Source organism: Saccostrea cucullata, unplaced genomic scaffold (genome assembly GCF_032062105.1).
Source record: "Saccostrea cucullata isolate Sc308-1 unplaced genomic scaffold, CSIRO_AGI_Scuc_v1 ctg68, whole genome shotgun sequence".
Lineage (NCBI taxonomy): Eukaryota > Metazoa > Mollusca > Bivalvia > Ostreida > Ostreidae > Saccostrea > Saccostrea cuccullata.
Genome location: NW_026939588.1, coordinates 679,779 through 704,545, shown reverse-complemented (window position 1 = coordinate 704,545; position 24,767 = coordinate 679,779). Strand labels below are relative to the sequence as shown.

The window sequence follows — 24,767 nt, the reverse complement described above, 5'->3', positions numbered from 1 at the left end:
TTACTCAAAATAGACGCAATCTACGCCTTTTTCTGTAGAAATCATGGAAATTTTAAATTTACGTCATTTTCCTGACATCATGGCTAATGTAAACATTCAGTGGTTTAAAGTCTGCAGATATCCCCCTGTTTTAGAACATAATTATATATTTCTTCGTCAAAGTTTGATTTTGGAAGGGGGGGGGCAAATAGTGTTCATTACCACATATGGTCCTTTATCACTGTCAAAGAATTTCAAGACCTTACAGGTTTCACTAGCAAAAATTATTTACTTTTTGCTAATTTGCTTGTCTGATTAATAGTTCAGATTCATGTTTGGCAATTTTTCAGAAAACAATGCATATTACAGGGTAATAATTATATATAAAATGAAAGAAAAAGTGAGCAAGCTCACATACCCCACCCTCCCCCAAAACTCAAAATGCCGAAATTCCTGGTAAAAATAAAGGAATCATAATTTCCTGGTATAAATCTGCACATCTACACATTGTCCTAAATATCTGCAAAGTTTGAAGAAATTCTGTGCAGCGGTTTAAGAGGAGTTGCGCTGACAAACTGTTCATCTCTATATTAAAGGTATGGCCAAAAATCTAAGTGTAAAAGAGCGGAAATTCCCGGAAAAAAATAAAGAAATCAGAATTTCCTGGTATAATATGCACATTTACACATTGATTGTGTCCTAAATATCTGCAATGTTTGACGAAATTCTGTGCAGCGATTTATGAGGAGTTGCACTGACAAAAAAAAAACAGGACTGACGGACTGACTGACACTGATGACCAGTCAAAAACATTATACTCCCCTCAACAAGTTGCCTGGGGTATGAAAAAAAAGCAAGAATATACTTTTACAAAATTTATTACAATATTTGCAAAGCATAACATAAAACTAAAACAAAAAATCAACAAGAAACATTGCAGAGAAAATATGAGTGCTCTTAAAGCCACAACTAGAGAATGTCATTGCACGCTACAGTGTGTGAAACCTACGCTTCTGTATTCCATAATTATATTACATCATTATAAATTGTCTTTGACATTAACATTCTTTATGTTTTAGTATATCTGTTTTGATGATAAATTGAAAACATTCTTCATAATAATATATCATAAATTAGGAAATATCGACCAAAAATTGTACATTGCTAAATGTACCTGTACATGTTCCATCGAATATCTATAAAATTGCATGCAATTTAATTTTACTGCACAGAGTATTTTTAGATTTTGTATAAGCTAACTATTGGTCTTTATTGAAATAATATAAAATAAAATGACTGTAATAATTTGTTTAAAAAAAAAAATAATAATATCCAAAACAGTTCTTACAATATATGACTTTTTTGGTCAATAAACACCCAGTTTTGCTTTATCAATAATTATTACTCTTTTCAAATATTGAAAGTTTCTAAGTACATTGTACATAGAATTGTATGAAAGTTTTCAAATATTCCTGTACAGTATGATAGTGAGGTATTTTCTATTTGGTGTGAAAACTACTTGAAACTATTTGGTTAATTTTTAAGATTGAATTCCAATATTTTGCATTAATTTTAACAATTATTAATTTAATACATTAATATTGGTTTATCTATTTGTATGAGGTTGTTACTATGTTGTTTGAAGAAAGACAGATATAAAAACTTCAATAGAATGCAAGTATGAAAACTGATTCAATTTGAATGTAAACAGTGTTTACATCTTAACTACCGGTACTTGTTCATGAAGAAAAAAAATGGTCATGATAAGAGCAAGACACTTGGTCAAATTTACAAGGAAAGGGGAAAACACAATTTTCTGAATCTCTTACCCATTGTGTCCAAAAATATCTAAGAATACATGTGCACTGTCATTTATACAATATTAAATGTACATTAATTATATTAAGCCACATCCTTAAAATGCTGAAATTTTTTCAAAATAAATTATGCAAAAATAAGTATTCATATAAAACCTGTATAAAGAATATATATTTTCTGATGTGTCCACAAAAACATGTTGATTTCTTCTGGTATAATAATTAAAGCACCACAGTTTCAACATAATATTCAGCTTGATGAAACCTGACAAAAAGGGTTAGGTAGGTATTTTACCTCCTGAGGACATTCATACCAAAATCTGTCTTAATTTAGCCCCTTCTTTAGATTACAGGTACAGCTGTATGACAAACATACACTTGAACATGACAAACATACACTTGAACGCTTTGAAAAATGTTTCGAATATGTAGACATTTTGACAACAGGCAAAAAATTTATACATAACATTTTTTTTCAACAAATAATTAAGTAATATCTGATCTCAAAAAAAAAAGAAATTCTTGAACACGGCTATGAACTTATGAAAACAATTTGTGAAAGACCTGAAAGGTGAACAATAAAGTAAAATAAAATGTATGAACTTTCAAATAACGTAAATGTAAATACAGAAAAATACACCAATCAGCTGATGTCGAGTGGCCATACAGTAATGGTCATATCTAAGTACACCATAGTGAAACTAAAAATCATGTACAATGTACAATCACGTAAAGAAGAAAGCTTTAAAAACACAAAGACATGTAAACAATACACAAACACGTAAAGACAAAGGCAGTATATCTATAAGATCTAGGTCTGTCAGCTGTTTTGACTGTGTGATAAATCACTAAATACAAGGCTTTATTAATACTTTAGTACATGTACATACTTCAAATCTGTAAAAAGTATGCTATAAGAAATCTTTACAATGTTAAAAAATAATTCTCAGGTAGAAATATACCTCTGTTGTCTACATGTACAGGTTACAAACTCTATACTAGCATTTCTAAACTGTAATAATGAATCAGGATTTCACTTTGCTGACAGGAAGTATTTAACAACACAAGGACAATATGTGCTTCTTCTTAAAATCATCCATAACAGACCGATCCTTTCTGAATCACTGATTATAATAAATACAAAAATATTATATATATCACAGTAATATAGCACTAAAGTAGTGTTGGTCTTTTATGATCAGATGCAAAAAAAAAGTTCTCCCACAATATTTTGTATGATACAGATAAAGGTCTATAATTGAAATATGTGTATAAAACAGAATGTACTTGTGTACTTAATTGGTTCCTCAAGGATTCTAAATTTTCCAGATGACATAAATTAATATATTTTCTTCTCATGAATAAAATCAATTTCAGCTGACCAAAATGTGTGCACGGTAGAAAATAATTATAAAATATATAGAACCGGTATGGGCCATTTACAGGAATGTAATCATTATGTAAAGTTGTGCAATATCTTTGCTAGCCTACACTTAGATATGATAACAGCTTACAAATAAGAAACTGATATTACATAATGGGACACATGCATTGTTTTTCAGATTTAATTTTGGCTCACGCACAGAATTACAAATTAAATCGCTGAATATACATGTATTCATTGGTCCTTGATTGCTTATCATGAATAGAAAAATTATCCATAATAATCTTGTTTTAATAGTTGCAGTACTGAAGAATTGATACAATTACACAGAAAACTTACCGGTATATATAATAAGCTGTGAACATACTTATAACATAACAGGAACATACACATACTTAGTATGAGAACATACACATCCTTAATATGATCATTTCACCTTAGGGTGATTAAACTTTAACTTAATAGAGAAGAAAATAATTACAAGTGTATTAACAGTCATGACAGACAATATCACACCAATCGTGCTCCAAGCTGAGCTGAATTCCCACTGCCTTCCGTCGCTGGGAGGGCCGCGGTCCTTCATGTCGTACAGAATGGCCTGCATCTGGTCCATGGCTCCTAGGATGGAGGACACATGAAACAGCTGATGACTGTGGCCAATGATGTCAAAGCGGCCCGGGATCAACCGCTCGGGGAGGTGGGTCGCATACAAAAACGCAGCAAGGACAGCAAAGAAGAACTGACGTCCATGTATGAACTGGGACTGAAGCGCGCAATCTTCAGGACTGCAGAACAGGAGGCGGTAGACGATTGGAATACAGTCATAGCAGTACAGCCAGGCAAAGGCACCGAGGCGCAGCACTTTTCTTAGGGTGGTTGGTGGCATAAAGCGAGTCTGGCAAGACACCACAGTACATATAAGGCTATTAATGACAGCAATATCAGTATAATGTTGTCCAAACCAGGTGTCTATCAAATCAGAGGGAAAACAGTATGCTCTGTAGGCAATGGCCACCCCAAGACTGAAAATACTCAAAGCACCATAATCCATGAAAAAACATATGTGTCTCGCTAAAGTTGACATGGTATTAAAGGTGTGCGCTGCAGCACTAGCCAAAGGAAAAATGATGCAGACAAACATATAACCCAACAGTGGCCATGTGTAACTGTCATGTTTGAAATCTAATGTTTCTGAAAGATCACGCAGCACCCACAAAAAATACCAAGACGGCAGGAAATGTGTCCAGAAGTTAAGTGTTTCATTAGTGGCATCAAATACACTGAGAATGCACTGGAGAGGGGTACTCTTGGGGTGGCGGTAGCCACTGATGATGAAGTGTTCGTGGAAGTGTTCCGGCACCTGATGGATCTTATAGGTGGGACCGGAGAGGCCACTCGACGCCATACTGCTCAACTTCACCCTGCAAAATACCAAAATAGATACATATCATATATCTGCAATGGCTGCATGCTCTCCCAATAAAATACATCAGAAAAACATTCATTTTTCTGTTAACACTGACCAGTTGTGCCAAATTATAGTGTATGTGATCGTACATTATTCAATTCATATGAGCATCTTGGGTAATTCAATCACAAATCACATAATCCTCCAATGCTTTGTTTAAAAGAAAATAAGAACACTGTCCAACACACGTCTCCTCTGTATCTGAGAATGTCTGAAATCCTGATATTTGTTTCTATACCTGCCTATTATGTAAATGACACTAATCAGACAATAATAGGGCACAGTGATTATCGGATCCTCTAGGTATAACCTTATTCCATCACTGCTATAACTATCTCTAGCTTAAAGCAGAATAATCCTGGAATCAATATTTAGTACCTCATATTGATTCTTGTTTCTCTTGACTGTGTTTAAATTATTTTATTAAATAAATACTTCTTCATTGAAATCTAGGAGACTATAAGGTAACACAGTTTTATAAGTCTCAAATTCTAAGATTCAAAAATTTCCGTTCTTCAAATAGGAATATTAGGAACATATTTAATGCCAATGAAAGGAAATCCTTGCACACCAAGCCTTCAGGAAAAAAATCAGATGATGAGTAAACATTAGTCAGTATCACACACCGACATCAATAGATCAATTCCATAAATCCACCTCAAGGTTTCTTTCCAGTCTGAGAGTTATAGTTATTACTGACGGTATTACAGGAATCATCAACAAATATCTATATCATATGCTAAAAAACATGCTTGCAAGTATTAAGCTGTCTAACTCAATTAAAAGACAACACACACACCCATGAGTCAATTATATGTACAATTTTTTTAAGGAAAATAGGGGAAACAATACACCAATGTAGGTTGATTGCCTATAGTAACATTGAAGCTGAAGGTGCATGGAAACAAAGTGAATGTCATAGTTTACCTACATGGGTGATCCATTCCCATCCCCCAGCAACCATGATTTTGCATGTGTACGAAATTTAAGTGATTATTAAATCTCCAAGTTTGACTTCTAAACTTTATACATGTACAAAACTTGATATCAGAGGGACAGATCGAGTTACCCTTCAGTTTTATAAACATAAAAAATATATCTTTGAATGCTTGGACAAATGTGGTTGGATATTTTTTTTTTTATTCAAAGCTTGGCAAGGGGATAAAATGCACAACTCGGATAAAAAAAATCATATCTTACCACAAACCAATGTGGAACATTCTTTTCAACACATGTTTTGCATAAAGCTATCTTGTTTTATATAGTTTTCCTTCTTTGATCAAGAAGGATGTTTTGTATGCCTAATACAGCCACAGTCACTTTTTATACAATCATGTTAATCTTATTCAAATATTTTTTATACATGATCTATTTCTGATTTTGGAGATACAACCCCCCCCCCCCCCCCCAAAAAAAAAAAAGGTTTGCCATTGCCAGTAAGTATAGATAAAATATTTAATTTTAATTTTTTTTTTCTCATGAAATCCAACTTTCTGCCCAGAACCTGACAAGCTTTAGTACACAGCGCTACATACCTTCCTACCAGCTAGCCTTGTAAGTAAACCTAGAATCTATATACACCCACTCAACAACATGACTCCAACAATTTTATCTTCCTATGCTTCAATTGATTTTAAAAAAACATCAAACAATTCAGCCCTAGCTAGATAAGCTAACATTAAACAGATGAAAAGCTCTGTTGCTATAAAAACAGATATTGAAAATATATACACACCTGTATAAAAATCTCAAATTTTAGGCTCCACTGCAATGAATAATCAAAATTTGTAAACAGGTCACACTTGAAAAATTGCAAGGCATTTCTAAAAAATAGAGACTAAAAATATTTTCATTCGTCAACATAATTGCCTGAGGGAAGTTGAACAGATCACACCTATTAGTGAAGTAGTTCCGTTTATACTTGATCCGTAGATTGTTCACTCTGTTAGCTGCATCATGACCTTAAACTTCCTTAACACATCTTCATTTATATATCTCAGTGAAACTATGAAAATGATGTCTTCCCATTTCATGACATTATATTTATCTATAAAACTGCTAGATAGTCTCTATAAGCCCAAACAATTGAAGATGCACCATGAAGATAAAATACACTAATAACCCTAAGAAACTCTTAGATGAATTATTATTATTCTAAAAAGCCAACATTTTCAAACTTTCTCCAATGTACTTCAGGTTACCTGAACTTAATTAAATAGCAATCTTACCCCATTTCTTTTAAACACCATATGATTATTATGATTATCCAGATTTATCCTGCACTAGCTTGGAACTAACCCATCTCTGTATTAAAAAGAAATGCAGTCTAGCAATTTTATTGGGATCTAATGGAGCATTCAGGTGAGGGTTGCCATAATACAATGTCACCATAATACAGCTCATAATATCTATCTACCACAGTCTGACGTACACACTGTATTACATTGTAAAGCTCACACCAGAGAAAGTTTAAAAGTCACAGTCAGAGGGATTTATGGAAGATTCCAATAATGATTTAAAGCTTTTAAAAAAAATTCTATCCAGCAAGACAGAAAAAACACCTAGATAAAATATTGAAACTAAAATAATAAGTCTTACAGAGATGGCCATTGTAAAATTATCAAACAAGCAAGTCTCCACACACATAAACCACAAAGCTTGGTAATTTTCAACAGAAAAAGAATTGAACAAAATCAATGCACTGTGTAGTAGAGGTTGTATAAATATTGCGGCAAACTCTGCTAATAAAACAACATGACAGACTAGGTCAGTGATCAATGCATCGATGTCACCTCTCAGATTTACATTCATGCATGCTCCTCACTGCTGAACAGAGCCAAAATAGATACATCAATCAACCCTCCTTCCTATATAAACTATTCAAAACTGTTCAACAACTAGCACCAGCTTTTATATCATTCATGATTTCTCTAGGTGCAGGTCATGTTGTCTGAGCTGTGTTAAGATAGACTACATGATTATAGAAAACATACATACACAAGAGAGAAAACATACATCACCACCAAGGGATCATTACAACTAATACATATCTACATCTAATGCAATAAAAACCCTTCTAACTGCCAGATCCTATAGTTGAGTACTATTGCCAGGAATTTGGAGTCTGCTTTATGTTGACAAGTACTCACCCACTGAGTCTGAGTACTTACAGTACGTAGATTACTCTCAGGATCTCTACACATGACAAGTACCTACATAACTAGATGAAATGGATTGGAGTATTCCTCTGCATTGCTCTAATTATCAACACTTGATAATTCTTATGTAAATGAGACACAATGGGTACATCATTGTACATTTGTAATATTTCCCCTCTGGTTTTCTTTATAAAACTGAGCATTTTGCAAGTACAAGATCTGAAGATGAGAAATGATCTGTAGAATGTGATGCTGGATATAGTAGGTGGCGTCTCTTTAACCGAACATTCCTGGATAAATACAATTAACAACCTGAAGCATTCTCAGTGACCTAACTCAAATATTTTGAGTGGCTCATGCTGCCCAAGGCAAGAAATGATAAAAGGGGTCAATGACCTGAATCAGCCTAACTAGGTCAAAGGTCTAAATCATTTTCTAATAATATTTTAATTAAGGTATACTGTAAGTTGTTTTAATTCCACAGTGTTTAATTTTCACAATTTCTCAAAAAGTACCAAGATTTTTGGCAATGGTTTTAATTTCACTCTGCAAGAAATTAATTTAAATTTCGTATAAGCATTAATAAATTCAAAAAATAAAAACATTGTTAAAAACTACCGGTAATGATAGCATTCATTGTGGGTTTAATTTCGCAGAAAAACGATAGATCGCAAACACTGTGAAATTAAATACATGATATGATTATTTGCCAATCTATAGTATTCTGACAGATTCCTAAAACTGGAATTCAATCTCATATCCTAGCTGCAAAGCTTAACAAGCAATGTGAAAAACTTTTTACCATACATTTTTTAAAGTGTTTCAAGTGAATGAATCAATGTTTCATTGTAAGCAGATGCTACTCTGCAAGACTTTTTATTCAAAAAAAAAAAGGTAGTATTAAAGGGATATATTAAATTATATTTGTAGTGTTCAACTTCCTCCAGAGCATGCAGAATAAACATTTTTAATGAAACAGACATGTATATCAAATGTTTGTAAAATACATCAAGAAATCAAGACTATAATGATGCCCCCTGCCCCCAAAAGATAATAATAAACTTGTGTGCATGAGCACGATGATTAGTAAACTTAAATAATAATATGCTTGATGGTGTCTGTTCGTTTGGGGCTAAATTTGTATCTACCAGTGTGGGAATAGATCAAACGGAATGCATAAATCTCCATAAAAAAAACTTAAATCTTTATTTCTTGGTAAAATTTACGATTTAGGAACCTCTTTATTTCATTGATCTGGCAAGTTAAATGTCAGACATAACTCCCATTAGATTGTGAATAGCATTATGTGGTTAATGTCAGTTGCATAATGAAAAGAATGCTAGTATCTAGAGAAGGCCTTGGTATATTTTTCCAAGACATAAAAAAAGAAATTATAGTTAAATGAAGCTCATTGAAAAGATAAAAATTTTCTTTGAATGTATCTTCTCACTGAGTGTCAATCATTCAAAATGCCACACCCATTTCTTTTAAAATTGAGAAACAAATATTTGTCATGTTTTGAGACACCTAATGCTCTGGCCTTCAGGATAATTCACATATTATTCAGGATAATATGTGATTTATCCTTAAATGGGGAAATTAGTAAGTTGACAGAACTCATGAGTGAGGGGCTCACTGCTTCTGCAACTTATACATGTAACTATATTAGTGAGAGTTAGCCCATTATGCATTTAAACTATCCCACATTCCCAACTATCATTGATGGCCTGGCATACCCAACAAACTAGACAGTGATTCCTTAAATCTACTTACTAGCCATAATTCAGATTATGAGATATGAATGAACTTTGGCAAATATACACAATAAAGTTTTTTTTTAATTGGTATGTAATGATTTGCTTAATATATGCTAATGACATCAAAATGTGAAAATGATGGCAATGTTTAGATGAGTTGTAAAAAAAAGTTCAACTAAGGTACACCTGTAATGTTAAACCTTCATAAAATGTGTTTAATTCAGCAATCAAAGGCCCTCGGGAGGGAGGGGGGCATATACTGTACAATATTGTTACAGTATGATTAAGACTAGATAATATTCAAGTATAATTGTAATATGACATAATAGTAATTTAAAAATCTATCATGGTCTTAGAGGTACAAATGGGAGATGTGAAATATCACAAGAAGGTTACTTGTGAAATCTTTTGCAGTAATAATTTATGATTTGTATAAGGTTTACGCCTGCAGTTCACTTAGCAAATGGATGGATTGTTTTAGTGAAGGTAGGGAGATGTTCATCATTTGGAAACCCCCGGTCAGTCTCACTGCGATACCGACCATGGGTTTCCGATGATGGGCGATGTTCATCGTCTCAAGCCACGGTCCGGAGTCCGCATATAGCTCTCTCCTACCCATGGCTGCTTGATCACAAAAAGTGTCGAAATCTTGAATATTTACGCCTCTCTATTGTGACGTCATATTCAGCCAGTGACAAGTTTTGTTTCCATCGCAATTGAAATCAACAACTGATGTCAACAGTATACAAGAAACATTTCCTTTACTGCGATTGGATATTGAAAGGTCATGATAAAGTTCATCTTCCGACTATGCTTTACTCACATTGGTCAATATTTTAATGAGCTACAAAGAATTCTCGCCTCGTTCAACCACGGCCAGAATGGGAGAGGATCGTACATTTTGGCCGTGGTTTGCGACGATGGGAGATGTTAAGAATTACATAAATTCTGAGTGTCAAGAGAAAGTGAGTTGCAAAAGAGATGTCTTCATAGGTAAGGAATTTGTAATGAAATTTCGTCCATGTTAGTGAATCCAAGTTAGTGAAGAAATAGTCTAAAATATCATAATATTTTGGAAATAAAATTCTTAAATCCTTTCAATTTTACTTTTAAGTGTTAATTACAAATCAGATGATGAATATATTACTGATGAATATAGAGAAAAAGCATGTGACATTAAAAATAATTAAACTCTAGATGTGGTCATTTGATCTGATATGTCTTTTCACTACATTGAAGGATTTTTTTTTTTTAATAAATTTTATAATAAATTTTAAGACTGAACCTCCTCTGTCCCTCCATGGCTACCGTACATTTTATTTATGAAACTAGACTTCAGCTGCAAAGCCTCCAACACTAACCAATATCATTGAGCATTAAGGTCCTATCGTTATTACCTAATAAATTCTACTGTTTTTGCATTTCATAAATTCAATAATATTCACTCTTGGATCAAATTTCCATAATCTGACATTTTTAATGGACAGCAGCGAAGCTCCTACAAGTCCTGATTATTTCAGACGATAGAAATCAAGTTTTTTACTTACCAAACCTTTGAAGGAACGACAAGATCCACAGAAATGTCAGACTCTGTCCATTCTCCAGGGTAAACTCACGCCAGGAGACCGTTACACGGCGTGGCTCCCTAACTTCCCTCACGGTTCCTGCTTTACGACGCAACTAATCGGCGAAAATGCTACGACGGGTTGGACTAATATCACTGTGTGGGAGATAATAGGGAGAACAGGAGCTACATGTATAAGTAAAATCGGCTCCAATTTTTTTATTCACACAAGTGTGATTTGTGCAAATTTTGAAAAATTTGGGAAAAGGAACAGCTCAACTTATCTTCCTTAAAAAAAATAAATAAATACCAGAGACATATAAAACAACGGTTTATGTCTCTGATAAATACTGCTTCCGCTTATTCAAGCTATTGAAATAACCCCTCCTAAAAAATCATTAGCCAAAAATAAGATTTTTTTTTAATTTAACAACTTCTTGGTCTGTTATCACATGCGCTGTCAAAACACTAAATTAGCAAGGGAACTATATAAGCAAATATAGGGACTTGGGGTCCTTTAAAAAAATGTGTTCGCTAACTTTTTCTTGCACTTTTTTTTTTTACATCAGCTAGGTAGCTAGGCCACCTGTTTAACTTAATTTAAAAAATTCCCTACTTCCCTTTCTCAAAGGTCTGAAATCTAGAAAAAGCAATTCCAAACAAACATTCATCACTCCCTCTGAAAAAACTTAAATATTTCGCATACCAAATATGACATATACAGCTGTACTAAAAGACTCAGTATATTTGTTAAGATAACATTATTTAATTAATTACAAAAGGCCCAAAAGACAACACTCTAAAGAACCCACAGATGATAGTGTATGAAATAAACTTTTGCATATATTAATTGCCCGTAAATGCAAGCAAATTAAGATGACCTTGAATGAACAAAAATAGTCTTTCTCATCAAACAAATCAAAAGCACATCAATTTAGTTAACGAGGCCAAATCTAATTTGAGAGCGCATGACTTTGCACAGCTTTTTAATTTCATTCAGTCATTTGTGCAACGTCAGTACACCTTTGCCAAATATTTTGATTTTAATACATGTATAAAATTAACATTATCTGTAACCATTGTCTGTAACCCCTAGATGCAAAATTTTTTTTTCTTACATTATAACATATATACAGTTGAACTTTGGTATATCTCAAACATGGATATATAAATGTTGAAGTCATTTTGAAGTTCTAACTACCTACTCCTTAATAATAGTATTTAACACTTGGATATCTCGAATCCTGACGGTTATCTCTCAATTTTTTCTCGGTCCCTTCGAGCTCAAGATAACGAAGTTTGACTGTACTTATTTTCTTGTATGGTGTATTATATTTTTTATTCAATTGACCTACTAGTACATACCTCATTTAATACATGTACATATATGGTCCTGTTGTCTCAACACTACATATACACAGTATGCTTGTGTTTCCATTTAAGAACATTTCTTAAGAATAAATCTTTTGTTTCCATCACTTTGTACCAGGAAAGGAGAAAATTTCTGTCTAGATTTGGAATCAAAATCCAGGACCCTAATACAATACAATCAACTCAATAGGCATATTGTGTTCTGGCCACTTAGCCATGCCTGGTCCATACAACCCAACCAACCCATTCTAAGATTCTATACACATGGCACCATATGTGACAATTAAATGGAGATAAAATTTAAAGCTGGACCTGGGAACCAAACCAAGGATCACTAAATTACTAGTCAGGTTTTCTATCCCATGAGCTTCCCAGCTAGGGCAATACCCATAGACTGCACAATCCTAACTAATACTGAGCTTTGACAACTTTTAGAGGATCAGCTCCATAGATTTGGGTGATAAGCTGATTTAAAGACTGTAAATATTATCATTTTTCTTTCTCAAATATAAATCAATTTATTGTGAACTAAGAAGTGTGACCTATATTTGGGTCATCAACAGCTCATTACAAACTGGATTCAATCTGCTGACCTGGTGAGATCAGCTCTCACTTCCATATACAAGTAATAGCTGGGAATTTTTTATGTTTATCTTTAATACATGTATTACCATCAAGACATGTTCAAAATACTCTAGGACAAAATGATACATATACAATGCATATGATGCATGATAAAAAAATCTTGCATCTGAACAATTTTTTTCTAGACTTTTTTTTTTTTTTTTTTTTTTTTTTTTTTTTACAGTTTTATAATCTGAAGCAATCTAAAAAATAAATTAATAAAATACAAGTGTATCAAATTATACAATGATTCTACTATTAGTGGAACATATGTTGAGATCTAAGAATGGGGAGAATATTTCATCCTGTGAACATGTATGCCGTGAATGATAAAAAAAAATACAGTGCAGTATTGTTTAATTACTCTCACAATCTCCTCCTCAAATCTTCTTTTACAACATACTGTATGTGTACTAAAAAAGTGAGCTTCATATTTTGGCACAGACACCAATGCATGAAAGGTATCCTTTGCAACAAAATTATGTCAGTTACTGAAATCATCTCATCATTCAAATACAAATTAATTTCTCTCACTCAAGTTTACATACACAAGTGTACATGAAAATACTATTACATAATTGTGAACACATCACAGTATTAATCACAGTTGGTTAGCTTGTTGAGCTGCCCTCTCCTTCCTGCGGATTTTTTATGGCTTTATGAAGTTCCAGTAACTGATGGGCCTGATCATCACTAAAATGTTCCGCAAATTCTTCACTGAGATGTGAGCCCACAATTTGTTCTTTTCTGCGAGCTGATAATTGTTTTCCTAGAGAGAGGTAGTATTTCTGCACAAAAAATTTAAAACAATTAATCCTTTTTTTAATTATAAAAATATATTTTTCGTTAACATTATGTAATGGTAAAATAGATTTCTTTTTCAGCAATCATGTAGTATTTTTCATGTAGGAAACATGTAGTATGTGTATGTTTTTCTTCTTTGATTCCCATGTGATTTGTCCATTTCTAATGTTTAACATTTTCAGTAAGTTCAATGTAATTACAGTAGTAACAGACATATTCCACTCACAGTCCATTCCTGCATGAAGACATGAGCCTCTGCCGTGTTGACTTGCTTGTGGCGTCTGAATTCATCTTTAACATACTGGTCACCCATAGCTCTCATCTCTAAGGGAAGGCTTCTGTGTAACCTAATTGCAATAAACAATAAAGTTCTTACTTTGTTATAATAACAATGAACAATTAAAATTAATGTACTAAATGTAATAAACTTTTCAGACAATGATTTCCATTACATTTTGAATGGCAATTAAGTTAGTGAAAAGAAAAAAAAACAGCACGTTTAGCAAGTTGGGATGAATATTGCCCAAATGGAATAGTGTTTGAAATACTTAAACAATAACTTTTGGCTAGCAAGATTTACCCCCTAAAAGATCCTAAACTTCCTAGGAAATAATCTCACAATGGTGATCTTTTTCGAATCCATTTTGTATATCCTATTTGGAATGGCTATTATCAGGTCCAGTCCAAAGACTATTTCTACCTACGTAGCTATTAATAGCTATGTAGGTATTTAAACCTACCCAAAGTAGCTATTTTTACCTACTTTCTGTTTTACTTGCATTTTTTGGCCAAATGACAGAACGGTGCAATATAGTGAGTAGCAAATTTCTTGATACAGTCAAACTGATGATGGATATGACAAAAATTTTTCACAAAAAATGATTACACAAAATATGCTCGTGCAAAGTGATGGAATTTTGCATAAAAATAATGTAAAATGTTTAAAGAGATTGTATTGCGAAAAAGTTTATCATTTTTTGGCTCTCCCAAAGTTATTTCTGTGCCTTGACCTCCATGTTTGATACAACTAGATTTTTTATGTGATTTAATAAAACGGAAAATATAATGTTTTGTTTAAAGTTAAACCCTTTTCCTGTGACAAATTTTGTGTAATGAACATGTTATTTATTATTTTTCCAATTTCTTCTGTGCCCGTCCATCTTGTAAACAAACTTTTGTGTTTACCTTAGGTAAATAAAAACAAAATTAATTCATTATTTTTTTTAATTGAAAACAAAGTGTAAACGAATCATTTTTGCATGTTTGTGATTTTTTTTTTAAAAAATATTTTTTTAAAAAAATAGTATAATCACTTCGGCTTTCGCACGTTGCATAGAGGCTTTAACAAACATATATTCATAAGATATAATAGCAAATTTCTTTACAGTCAAACCATGTATAACAAAAATTGAACAAAAAATGATTACTTTGTAAATTAAGAATTTTGAATAGAAACTAATGTAAAATTTAAGATTCAGGAATAATCATTTTTTGGCCAAAATTTCAAACTATGTGACTATCAAAATATAGGGTATTCACTATTTTGCGCTGTTCAGTCTTTTGGTCACAAAATGCAGATAATACAAAAAGTAGGCAAAAATAGCTACTTTACGTAGGTTTAAGTAGCTACGTAGGTAGAATTAGTCTTTGGACTGGACCTGATTATGCCCCATTTTCAACCTGATCGTGCAGTTCAGACAATCTGCTCACCTCAGAATTGCTTTATACAATATTCTCACACGGGACAAGTGTTCCGACGCAGACATAGTTTGCTCTTTCACTATAACTATTTTGTTTTAAAAGTTCATTGCGTTTTCATTTAAAACTTTAAGAGAAAACCTCAGTACAGTACATGCCGATTTACAAAATAACAAACTTTACAAAGTCGTTTTCATAACACAGGAAACTTTTAGAGAACCCTAAATAGTAAACCTTCAACACAAATCAATTTTATCCGGATTTCAATAAACTTTTCCTTCTGGCCAGTAAAACCCGCACTTCTTTGCCCCAGTAATGGAAGATTCGGGGAATATACGTTTTTTTCCTATCCGTCTGTCTGTCTAGCTGTTTGCCTGTCTGTTAGTCCGCAAAACCTTTATCCTTAGGCATACCTTTTGATTGGTTACTTAGAGGTATAGTTTTCACCTTTTCACATGTGTATTCCTTGTGACATGATCTTTCTTCGGGTACCAATATATTTCACATCTTGACCCTGAACTTGGACTTTTATCCACTTCTGCATACATTTACTAGACTTTAACCTTGACTATAACTTTTCAATCAGTATTTTCGTGCTAGACCTTTATATTTCAAATGTAACAGTATAGTCACTGTGACAAGATATTTTTTACCTTGACCTTGGAGTTTGTCCCACTTTTTAAGAAATTTCATCCATGGCTACAACTTTTGAACAGCTGGCAGAAGGTTCTTCATTCATATTTTACAAGTACATTCCTTGTGACAAGATCGTTATTTGAATACCACAAATTTTCATCTTTTGACCTTGATCTAAGAGTTTTGCCTACTTTTGGAAAACGTAAATCTTGGCCATCCAAGGCAAACATCGAGTTGGGCGTCCCAGGACAACTTGTCGAAGGTCATGTGAAGAGGAAATCAGACAGTGTGGACATAGCTGGGAACAACTGAAAAAGGCTGCTCAAAACAGAGTGTGATGGAGGACTGCTGTCGAGGCCCTATGATCAACCAGGAATCAAAAGGAACCATGATGATGAAATCTTGGCCATAAAGTTTGAACAGTTGATGTTAGGATTTTCATATTTTATATGTGTATATTTCTAATGACCAGATCTTCCCCCTGGGTACCTTAAGTTTGACCCTTTAACCTTGACTTTGTAGTCTGATCCACATTTAATCTTGGCCAAACCTATTGAATGGTTTGTGCTTGGCCTTTCACTTGAATATTTTATGAGACAAAACCTTTCTTTGAGAAACTTTTTATCCCCCGTAATCGTAGATTCGGGGATATGTAGTTTTTGCCCTGCCCGTCCGTCCGTCTGCTTGTCTGTTTGTCCGCAAAAACCTTGGTCATATCTATTAGGTGTGTGGGGCTATGACTTTCATGTTTCACATGTGTACAAGGCATTTATTTGGATACCGCCAAATTTTACCTCGTGGCCTTGATCTTGGAGATTGACCCACTTTTACCAAAAATTTTCTGACTGATCTTTGGTAAAAATTATTTTTTTATGATTTTTATGATTTTTGATCTAATCAATACCAACATACTGAAAATTATTTTTATACCCCCGTTATCGAAGATACGGGTGGATATACGAGGGCTGTTCAATAAATAATGTCCTCAGTGCTTAGAAAGAAGCAAACAACGCTTTTCAATGACTTAGTCTTCGTGATTTTACTTATTAATCTCTTTTTATTCAAACACATGTCCGTAACATTTTTTATCCAATTTCTGATAGTTTTTAGAACTCATTTTTGGGTAGGACCCTTAGTATACTGGAAAATGGCAGATCCAATGGTTTCCTGGACTTGCTTTTTCCTTCTTAAAGGTGTTTTTTTCAAGTTTGGAAATAGAAACAAGTCAAAAAGTCAAAGATCTGGCAAATATTGTTAATGTGAAAAAACATCAACTTTCTGTTTATCCCAAAAACCCCTTTACTCTTCAGGGCATGCGGGTTTGGACGCTGTCATGAAGGAATTCAATGTAGTGGATTCCTGATTCTGGGTCCTTCCTCTAATAAACCTTTCGATTTTTTTGCAAAAAAATTGCTTTCTAGACTCCTCCAGATATTAAACTGCCTCCCCGAATACGAATTTGATCAACAATAGCACTAATATTTAAGAAAATTGCATATAAATCCGTCTTTGTGCTCTTGCATATCTTTGCTTTTGTCAGACCTTCGCCGTTTTTATGAAGTACATCTTATGATAAATATTATTTTGATGATTTTAAGCAATAGATTCATGTTCCAATATCTGTTTGAATATAAAACAAACGTGGATAACTACAATTACTGATATTTTAAAATAATTGTTAAGACTTTCGTACACGCTGTCGTTTTCACTCATTTTTCAAAATATAGGGCGACCTTTGAGTACCAAGCTTTTTTTTACTGTCAAACGTTTCTTAAAAACAGTGTAAATTACTCCCGATATGATGTCTATCAAATTTGCTATGTGTCTTAAAGTCAATCATACATCATCAAATATTATTTGTTGAAATTTTGCAAACAGTACATAAGTTGTTGTAATTTTTGTTGGCAAGGAGGGTACCCATTTTTGATGCCCATTATATATTTTTTTTTATCATTGAAATCCACCTGCTCATATGTTTATAAAACAGGCATTGGTTGCTGTAAATGACACATATTTCAGTAAATATTTCTTTCGGATTTTTAACAAGTTTTACAGCAGCTTTAATGTATCCTTTATTTTCACTCTAGTTTACTGATTCCTTACCATTCATTTATAATGCAGTGTCTCGAAAAGCCCTTGTTTCCCAGCTTCTCACGATGAAACTATGTGATGAAAAGTGGTCACATAAACTGTTATAAATTCAGTAAAGATTCAATAATGAGAGAAAGTCAAGTTTAATGTCATATGATATCTGTATTGTATGTCATACAGTTCAGGACATTATTTATTGAACAGCCCTCGTACTAGTAGTTTTTGTCGTATCCATTCGTCTGTCTGTTTATCCTCAAAAACTTTAACTTTGTCCATAACTTTTAATCTAGTAGTGTTATGATTTTCATATTTCACAGATGTATTCCTTGTGACAAGATCTTTCTCTGGGTACCACCAAATTTGACCTTTTGCCTTGACCTCGGAGTTTGACACATTTTTACACAAAAATTCCAAACTTTTACTTTACCATAACTTTTGAACGGTAGGTACTAGGATTTTCATACTTTGTGTATGTATTCTTTGTGACAAGACCTTTCAGTGGATACCAACAACTTTGACCTTTTAATTCGACCTTGGAGATTTACGAACTTTGAAAGAAACAATTCCCTCGGCAATAATTTTTGAACAGTAACAACTTTTGGCTTTGGCTAGGGCTTTCATACTTCGCATACCGGTATGTAATCCTTGCGAGAATACCTTTAATTGGATAATAAGAACTTTGACCCTTTTGAACTTGGAGTTTGACTTACTTTTTATAAACAAACCTTGAACATAACTTTTGAAGGTAAGGACTAAAGCCTAAGTCCGGAACGCCCCCCCCCCCCCCCCCGGAGATCCGCTCATGTATAAAAACTTTACTTCAAATCATCTACCTGTAGAAACAGGGAGATGGTGTGTCACCCCACTTAATGAAAGAATACCTGGGGTATGTTTACTGTTTAGCAATGAAAAAAGGTGATGAATACAACTACATTTTAGAATGCATTACAGCTTTTTCAGAAATTAGATGGGGGATTACATGGTAACTACAGTAGACCAAATGTTAATTGTTTACATGTAGTTCTATACGAACTCATAGCAAATTCAAATTAAAATCTTAAAGTAATATACGCCGTATGGATGCTGATTTGTATGTGAAACAAAATGATTAAAGGATTTGAAACACATAAAGTGTAATGAAAAAACAATATTTCCACAAAATTTAACATTAAAACTCGTTGTAATAACAGAACAATAAAGCAATATCTGCAATCAAGAATTCAGTCTTTTCATGAATATTGATAAAGGAAGTGCGTAAACAGTAGGTCTAAATATAGACACGTATGTCCACAGGAAATTATAGACAACGAAGCACGTTGCATTTTGACAACGATTATTCATAAAAGGTTAATATGCGTCATAAGAGAGTATAGATGGTTGATACTGATTACATTTAAAGATAAGTTATATTAATAGTAACACGCCATCCATGTCAAAAGTGAGTTCTATCTCAAAGGGCTTACCTCGTTTTCTTGACGCCGTGTTTGTTTATCAATCTAAAAGTAGCGACGGCGTCACGTGGTGGATTTACTTAAAAATAGACATTATTCTCCTTGCAGGATAATAAATAATTATAATTTGATAACTTTATAACGAATTTTATTTAAATGTTGTAATTTACAGTATTTTCGTAACTTTTATTGGTAAACAAAATAAATAAATTTCCAGCCGTATTTTAAAATGGCGCACGTTATAGCGTATATTACTTTAAAGAAAACTTTGTACATGTGTATATTTATTTTTAAAAAAATCTTTGAGACTTTCTGTTCCCCTTATGAATAAGTATCCTCCTGGCGTTTTTATGCCCCCGTAAACGAAGTTTCGGGGATATATAGTTTTTGTCGTGTCCGTCCGTCTGTCTGTCTAGCTGTCTACGGTAGCTGTCTCGCTGTCTGTTTGTCCACAAAAACTTTAATCTTGCCCATAACTTTTGATTTAGTGGAGCTATGTCTTTCATATTTCACATGTGTATTTCTTGTGACAAGACATTTCTTTGAGTACCACCAAATTTTACCTTTTGACCTTGACCTTGGACTTTGACCCACTTTTACACAAAAATCCTTAACATTTACTTTGGCCATATCTTTTAAACAGTAGATACCAGGACTTTTGTTCTTCATATGTGTATTCTTTGTGAAAAGACCTTTCGTTGAGTACTTCATATTTCAAATATCAAATCCTTTTGGCAAGACCTTTCATTTGAAATCAACAATTTTGACCTTGGAGATTTTAGACTAACGAAAAAACTTTAACCTTGGCCATAACTTTCAAACGGTAAGGGCTAGGCTTTCGTACTTCAGATATGTAAACCTTGTGAGAAGACCTTTCATGGGATATCAACAATTTTGACCCTTTGACTTTGACCTTGGAGTTTGACATACTTTCTACAAACTTTTACATTGGCCATAACTTTTGAACAGTAAGTGCTAGAGCTTTCATACTTCACATAATTATGTAATCATGTGACAAGACCTTTCATTGAATATCAACAACTTTGACCCTTTGACCTTTGAGTTTTATCTACATTTTACATACTTTAACCTTGGCCATAACTTTTGAACGGTAAGGGCCAGCGCTTTCATACTTCCTATATGTAATTTTTTAGACAAGGCATTTTTGTAGAAACCAACAACCTTGACCCTTTGACTTTGATCCCAGAGTTTGTCCTACCTTTAAAACGTTAACCTTGGTCATAACCTTTGAACAGGTGGTGCTAGGGTTTTATATTTCACATTTGTATTTCTTTTGAAAAAGCCTTACTTTAGGTACCAACTTAATATTTGATCTGCATTTGAGTAAACTTAACCTTCGCTATGTTACCATACCGGGGCATCTGTGTTTCACAAACACATTTTGTTTTTTTTAGGCATTCAAAACATACATATTTTATTGTTTCACCTGCGGACCTGAGTGGCACTAAGGGATCAATTTACCCGGAGTCTGTCTCTCCGTCTGTCTAGCCGTCTATCTGTCCGTCTGTCACACCTTGTATCCCAATAACTGTAACGGATATGGACTTGATATTTTGCACATTTATTGCTTGGCACTGTGGCATTTGTAAATTGCCATGGTTACCGACCTCATGATCTTTGACCTTGCCCTTTGACCTACTTTACTAAAAAGTGAAAAGTGCCAATACATGTGTTCAGCATAATTCTGACATTAAAGAGGTAATTGTAGGCTATTTAGCATGTGCACTGATTGTCATAAAACATGAAAAATACCAGCGTTATAATTCACTTGACCTCGACCTACTTTGCAAAGAATACCCCGGACAATTTAATTTAACTTAAGACTTCATGCTAGATTTTTTGCATGACATACTGTATGGTAGCATATAAATAGCTGACCACTCTTAGATTTAGTTAATCTTTAAAGAAGCTAAAATCAGTCGACACGCGTGCGTTCTTTGGAACACTTTAGTTAATGCTATAATCCTTTTACACGCAGTTGTAAATATTTACATGTATCTACATGTAGATATGTATCTTTGACAATTTTAACAAGCAAATTCAAGGAATTGTGGTCCCCCGCTTTCGGTGTCTTTATGAGTGAGATGTCATTTTTTATGACATATTGAGTGTAATATGAACACCCTATCATATGTCATTTATTTAGAAATCATCACTGAACTCCAAGGTCAAGGTCAAAGGGTTAAAGTTCTTGGTATCCAATGAAAAGTCTTCTCACAAGGATTACATATGTGAACAATGAAAGCCCTAGCCCCTACCATTCAAAAGTTATGGTCAAGGTTAAAGTTTTTTATAAGTACGAAAAATCTCCAAGGTCAAGGTCAAAATGTCAAGGTTGTTGATATCAAATGACAAGAGGCCCAAGGGCCTTGAATCGCTCTTCTGATAAATCATACAATTTATCACTTCTATTTGAAGCCTCTAACTCTAAGTATCCCAAGATTCATGAACTGACAAAGTTTGATTCTTAGCCAGTTAGGACTGAAAATATTTCAGTATAGCAATAAAAATACCATCAGTAGGTCACGGTGACCTACCTTTTGATGTGAAATTTTCTGAGGACTCAAGATGCATTAATTGACGAAGATTGATTATTCTAAGCCAATAAGTACCTGAGATATTCAAAAGTAGGTCACTGTGACCTACTTTATGGTCAACATTCTCCAAAAACCAAAGATGCATCAACTGACAAAGTTTGATGATTCTAAGCCAATAAGTACCTAAGATAAATAAATATAGCCACAAAATGTCAAAAGAAGGTCACCGTGACCTACTTTTTGGTTGACATTTTCCGAAGACCCGAGATGCATCAACTGACAAAGTTTGATGATTCTAAGCCAATAAGTACCTGAGGTAATCAAAAGTAGGTCATGGTGACCTACTTTTTGGTCGACATTCTCCGAAAACCCAAGATGCCTCAACTGACAAAGTTTAACAATTCTAGGCCAATAAATACCCAGGATACTTAAATAAAGCCATAAAATTCAAAACCAGGTGACAGTGGCCTACTTTTTGGTCCGAAAACCCAAGTTGCCTCAACTGACAAAGTTTGATTATTCTAAGCCAATAAGTAACTAAGATACTTAAATGTAGCCATATATGTCAAAAGCAGGTCGTCGTGACCTACTTTTTGGCTGACATTTTCCGAAGACCCAAGATGCATCAACTGACAAAGTTTGATGATTCTAAGCCAATTAATACCTAAAATACTTGAATATAGCCATAAAATGTCAAAAGTAGGTCACCGTGACCCCCTACTTTTTGGTCGACATTTTCAGAAGACCTAAAATGCAGCAACTGACAAAGTTTGATGATCATAGGTCTGAAAGTATTCTAAATATGCATCTAAACAATTTGAAAACAAATGTCCGAAAATCTCAAAAAGTAGGTCACAGTGACCCTTTTTCATAAATATGTTTAAGACCCCAAGATGCACCAACCTACAAGTTTTTGTGATTCTAAACCTCTCAGTGTCTGAAATATTGGGATTGAATGTTTTATAAAAAAATAGCCATAAAATTCAAAAAGTAGGTCACGGTGACCTACTTTTAAGTTGACGGTGTTTGAGGACCCAAGATACATCAAATGACAAAGTTTGATGATCATAGGCCTTAAAGTGTCCAAAATATGCCTCCAAATCAATTTGAAAATGAAAGCTTGTAAAATTTAAAAAGTAGGTCACGGTGACCTACTTTTAAGTTAACATGATGTGAAGTCCTAAGATGCATCAACTTACAAGAATTGATGATCCTAGTGTTTAAAGTAAGAAAAATAACAACGTTTTTATTAAGAGTAAATTTTGGACAACTTTGAAGTGACCTTGAGACCACACCCTTTGCCCCAGGGTTATGCATTGAACAATTTTTAATCTTCAACATATCCTGACCCTTGTGTGTAAGTTTGGTGAAAATCTGCCTGGTGGTTCTTGAGAAGGAGATTTTTTAGCAACCAGTACTTTTGGTTTTATTTTCCTGATTATCTCCCCTAGTTTTAGGGTCCCACCCCTAGTTTTAGAATAAATGGTAGCCCTTGGGCCAGGGTACCTTGTGACAAAATTGACAATGATTGGCCAAGGGGTTCTTGAGTTATGGCCCATATTCTAAAAGGTTAACGCACACCGCACGACGCGCACCGCACAAATGGCCATAGCATTAGCTCTTTGAGCCTTTGGCTCAGAAGAGCTAAAAATTCTTGTCACAAAGAATAATTATGTGAAATATGAAAGTCCTAGTATCTACTGTTCTGTTCAAAAGTTGTGGCCAAGGTCAAAGTTTTTGAAAAGTAAGTCAAACTCCAAGGTTAATGTCAAAGGGTCAAAGTTCTTGGTATCCAATGAAAGGTCTTCTCACAAGAATTACATATATGAAGTATGAAAGCCCTAGCCCTTACTGTTCAAAAGTTACTGTCAAGATTAAAGTGTTTTCAACTTTTCATATGTACGGAAATCTCCAAGATCAAGGTCAAAAGGTCAAAGTTGTTGGTATCCAATCAAAGGTCTTTTCACAAAGAATATACACATGTATATGTGAAATATGAAAGTCCTAGTTTTTACCATTCAAAAGTTCTGGCCAAAGTAAAAGTTTGGAATTATTGTGTAAAAGAGGGTCAAACTCCAAGGCCAAGATCAAAAGGTCAAATTTGGTGGTACCCAAAGAAAGGTCTTATCACAAGGAATACACATGTGAAATATGAAAGTCGTAGCTCCACTAAATCAAAAGTTATGGGCAAGGTTAAAGTTTTTGTGACGGACAGACTGACAGACGGTCAGACGCATGAGATTTAATGTCCCCTCGCTTTCGCGAAAGCGGGGGACAAAAATACATATGATTTATACTTTTGTTTATGTTCCTCGTGTACCGTGTTGTTGAATGGTTTGAGCGCTTAAGGTACATTGATACTCTGATAAGAGGGATAACTCTTAATGACATAAATGTCTATAATTCC

At 33.8% G+C, this 24,767-nt stretch overlaps 3 protein-coding genes across 4 annotated transcripts in view; all 3 read right to left on the bottom strand.

The window, feature by feature from the left end:
• The window catches only part of LOC134253414 (uncharacterized), a 230,129-nt gene that overhangs the window by 184,975 nt on the left and 20,387 nt on the right, over window positions 1-24,767 (bottom strand). The window lies entirely within an intron of this gene.
• Window positions 842-11,251, bottom strand: LOC134253394 (membrane progestin receptor gamma-B-like). 2 transcript variants are annotated; one of them, XM_062735918.1, is made up of 2 exons: window positions 11,111-11,251; window positions 842-4,601 (listed from the first exon to the last, which is right to left on the bottom strand). In XM_062735918.1, exon 2 carries the CDS (start codon window positions 4,583-4,585, stop codon window positions 3,608-3,610), a length of 978 nt encoding a protein of 325 aa, XP_062591902.1. In that variant the 5' UTR covers window positions 4,586-4,601; window positions 11,111-11,251; the 3' UTR covers window positions 842-3,607. The 2 variants fall into 2 exon arrangements, with proteins under 2 accessions (XP_062591902.1, XP_062591903.1); XM_062735919.1 differs by lacking the exon at window positions 11,111-11,251 and adding an exon at window positions 6,384-6,529.
• On the bottom strand, window positions 13,176-15,839 carry LOC134253379 (succinate dehydrogenase assembly factor 3, mitochondrial-like). The gene is made up of 3 exons (XM_062735900.1): window positions 15,637-15,839; window positions 14,153-14,273; window positions 13,176-13,910 (listed from the first exon to the last, which is right to left on the bottom strand). Exons 1-3 carry the CDS (start codon window positions 15,690-15,692, stop codon window positions 13,734-13,736), a joined length of 354 nt encoding a protein of 117 aa, XP_062591884.1. The 5' UTR covers window positions 15,693-15,839; the 3' UTR covers window positions 13,176-13,733.

Bases quoted from the DNA above. Each gene is read 5' to 3' on its own strand.
- LOC134253394 (XM_062735918.1), bottom strand. From the start codon at position 4,585: ATGGCGTCGAGTGGCCTCTCCGGTCCCACCTATAAGATCCATCAGGTG.
- LOC134253379 (XM_062735900.1), bottom strand. From the start codon at position 15,692: ATGTCTGCGTCGGAACACTTGTCCCGTGTGAGAATATTGTATAAAGCA. The intron at 14,274-15,636 runs GTGAGCAGATTG...TATTGCAATTAG, and splicing joins TTGTATAAAGCAATTCTGAG to GTTACACAGAAGCCTTCCCT. The intron at 13,911-14,152 runs GTGAGTGGAATA...TTTTTTGTGCAG, and splicing joins TCTTCATGCAGGAATGGACT to AAATACTACCTCTCTCTAGG.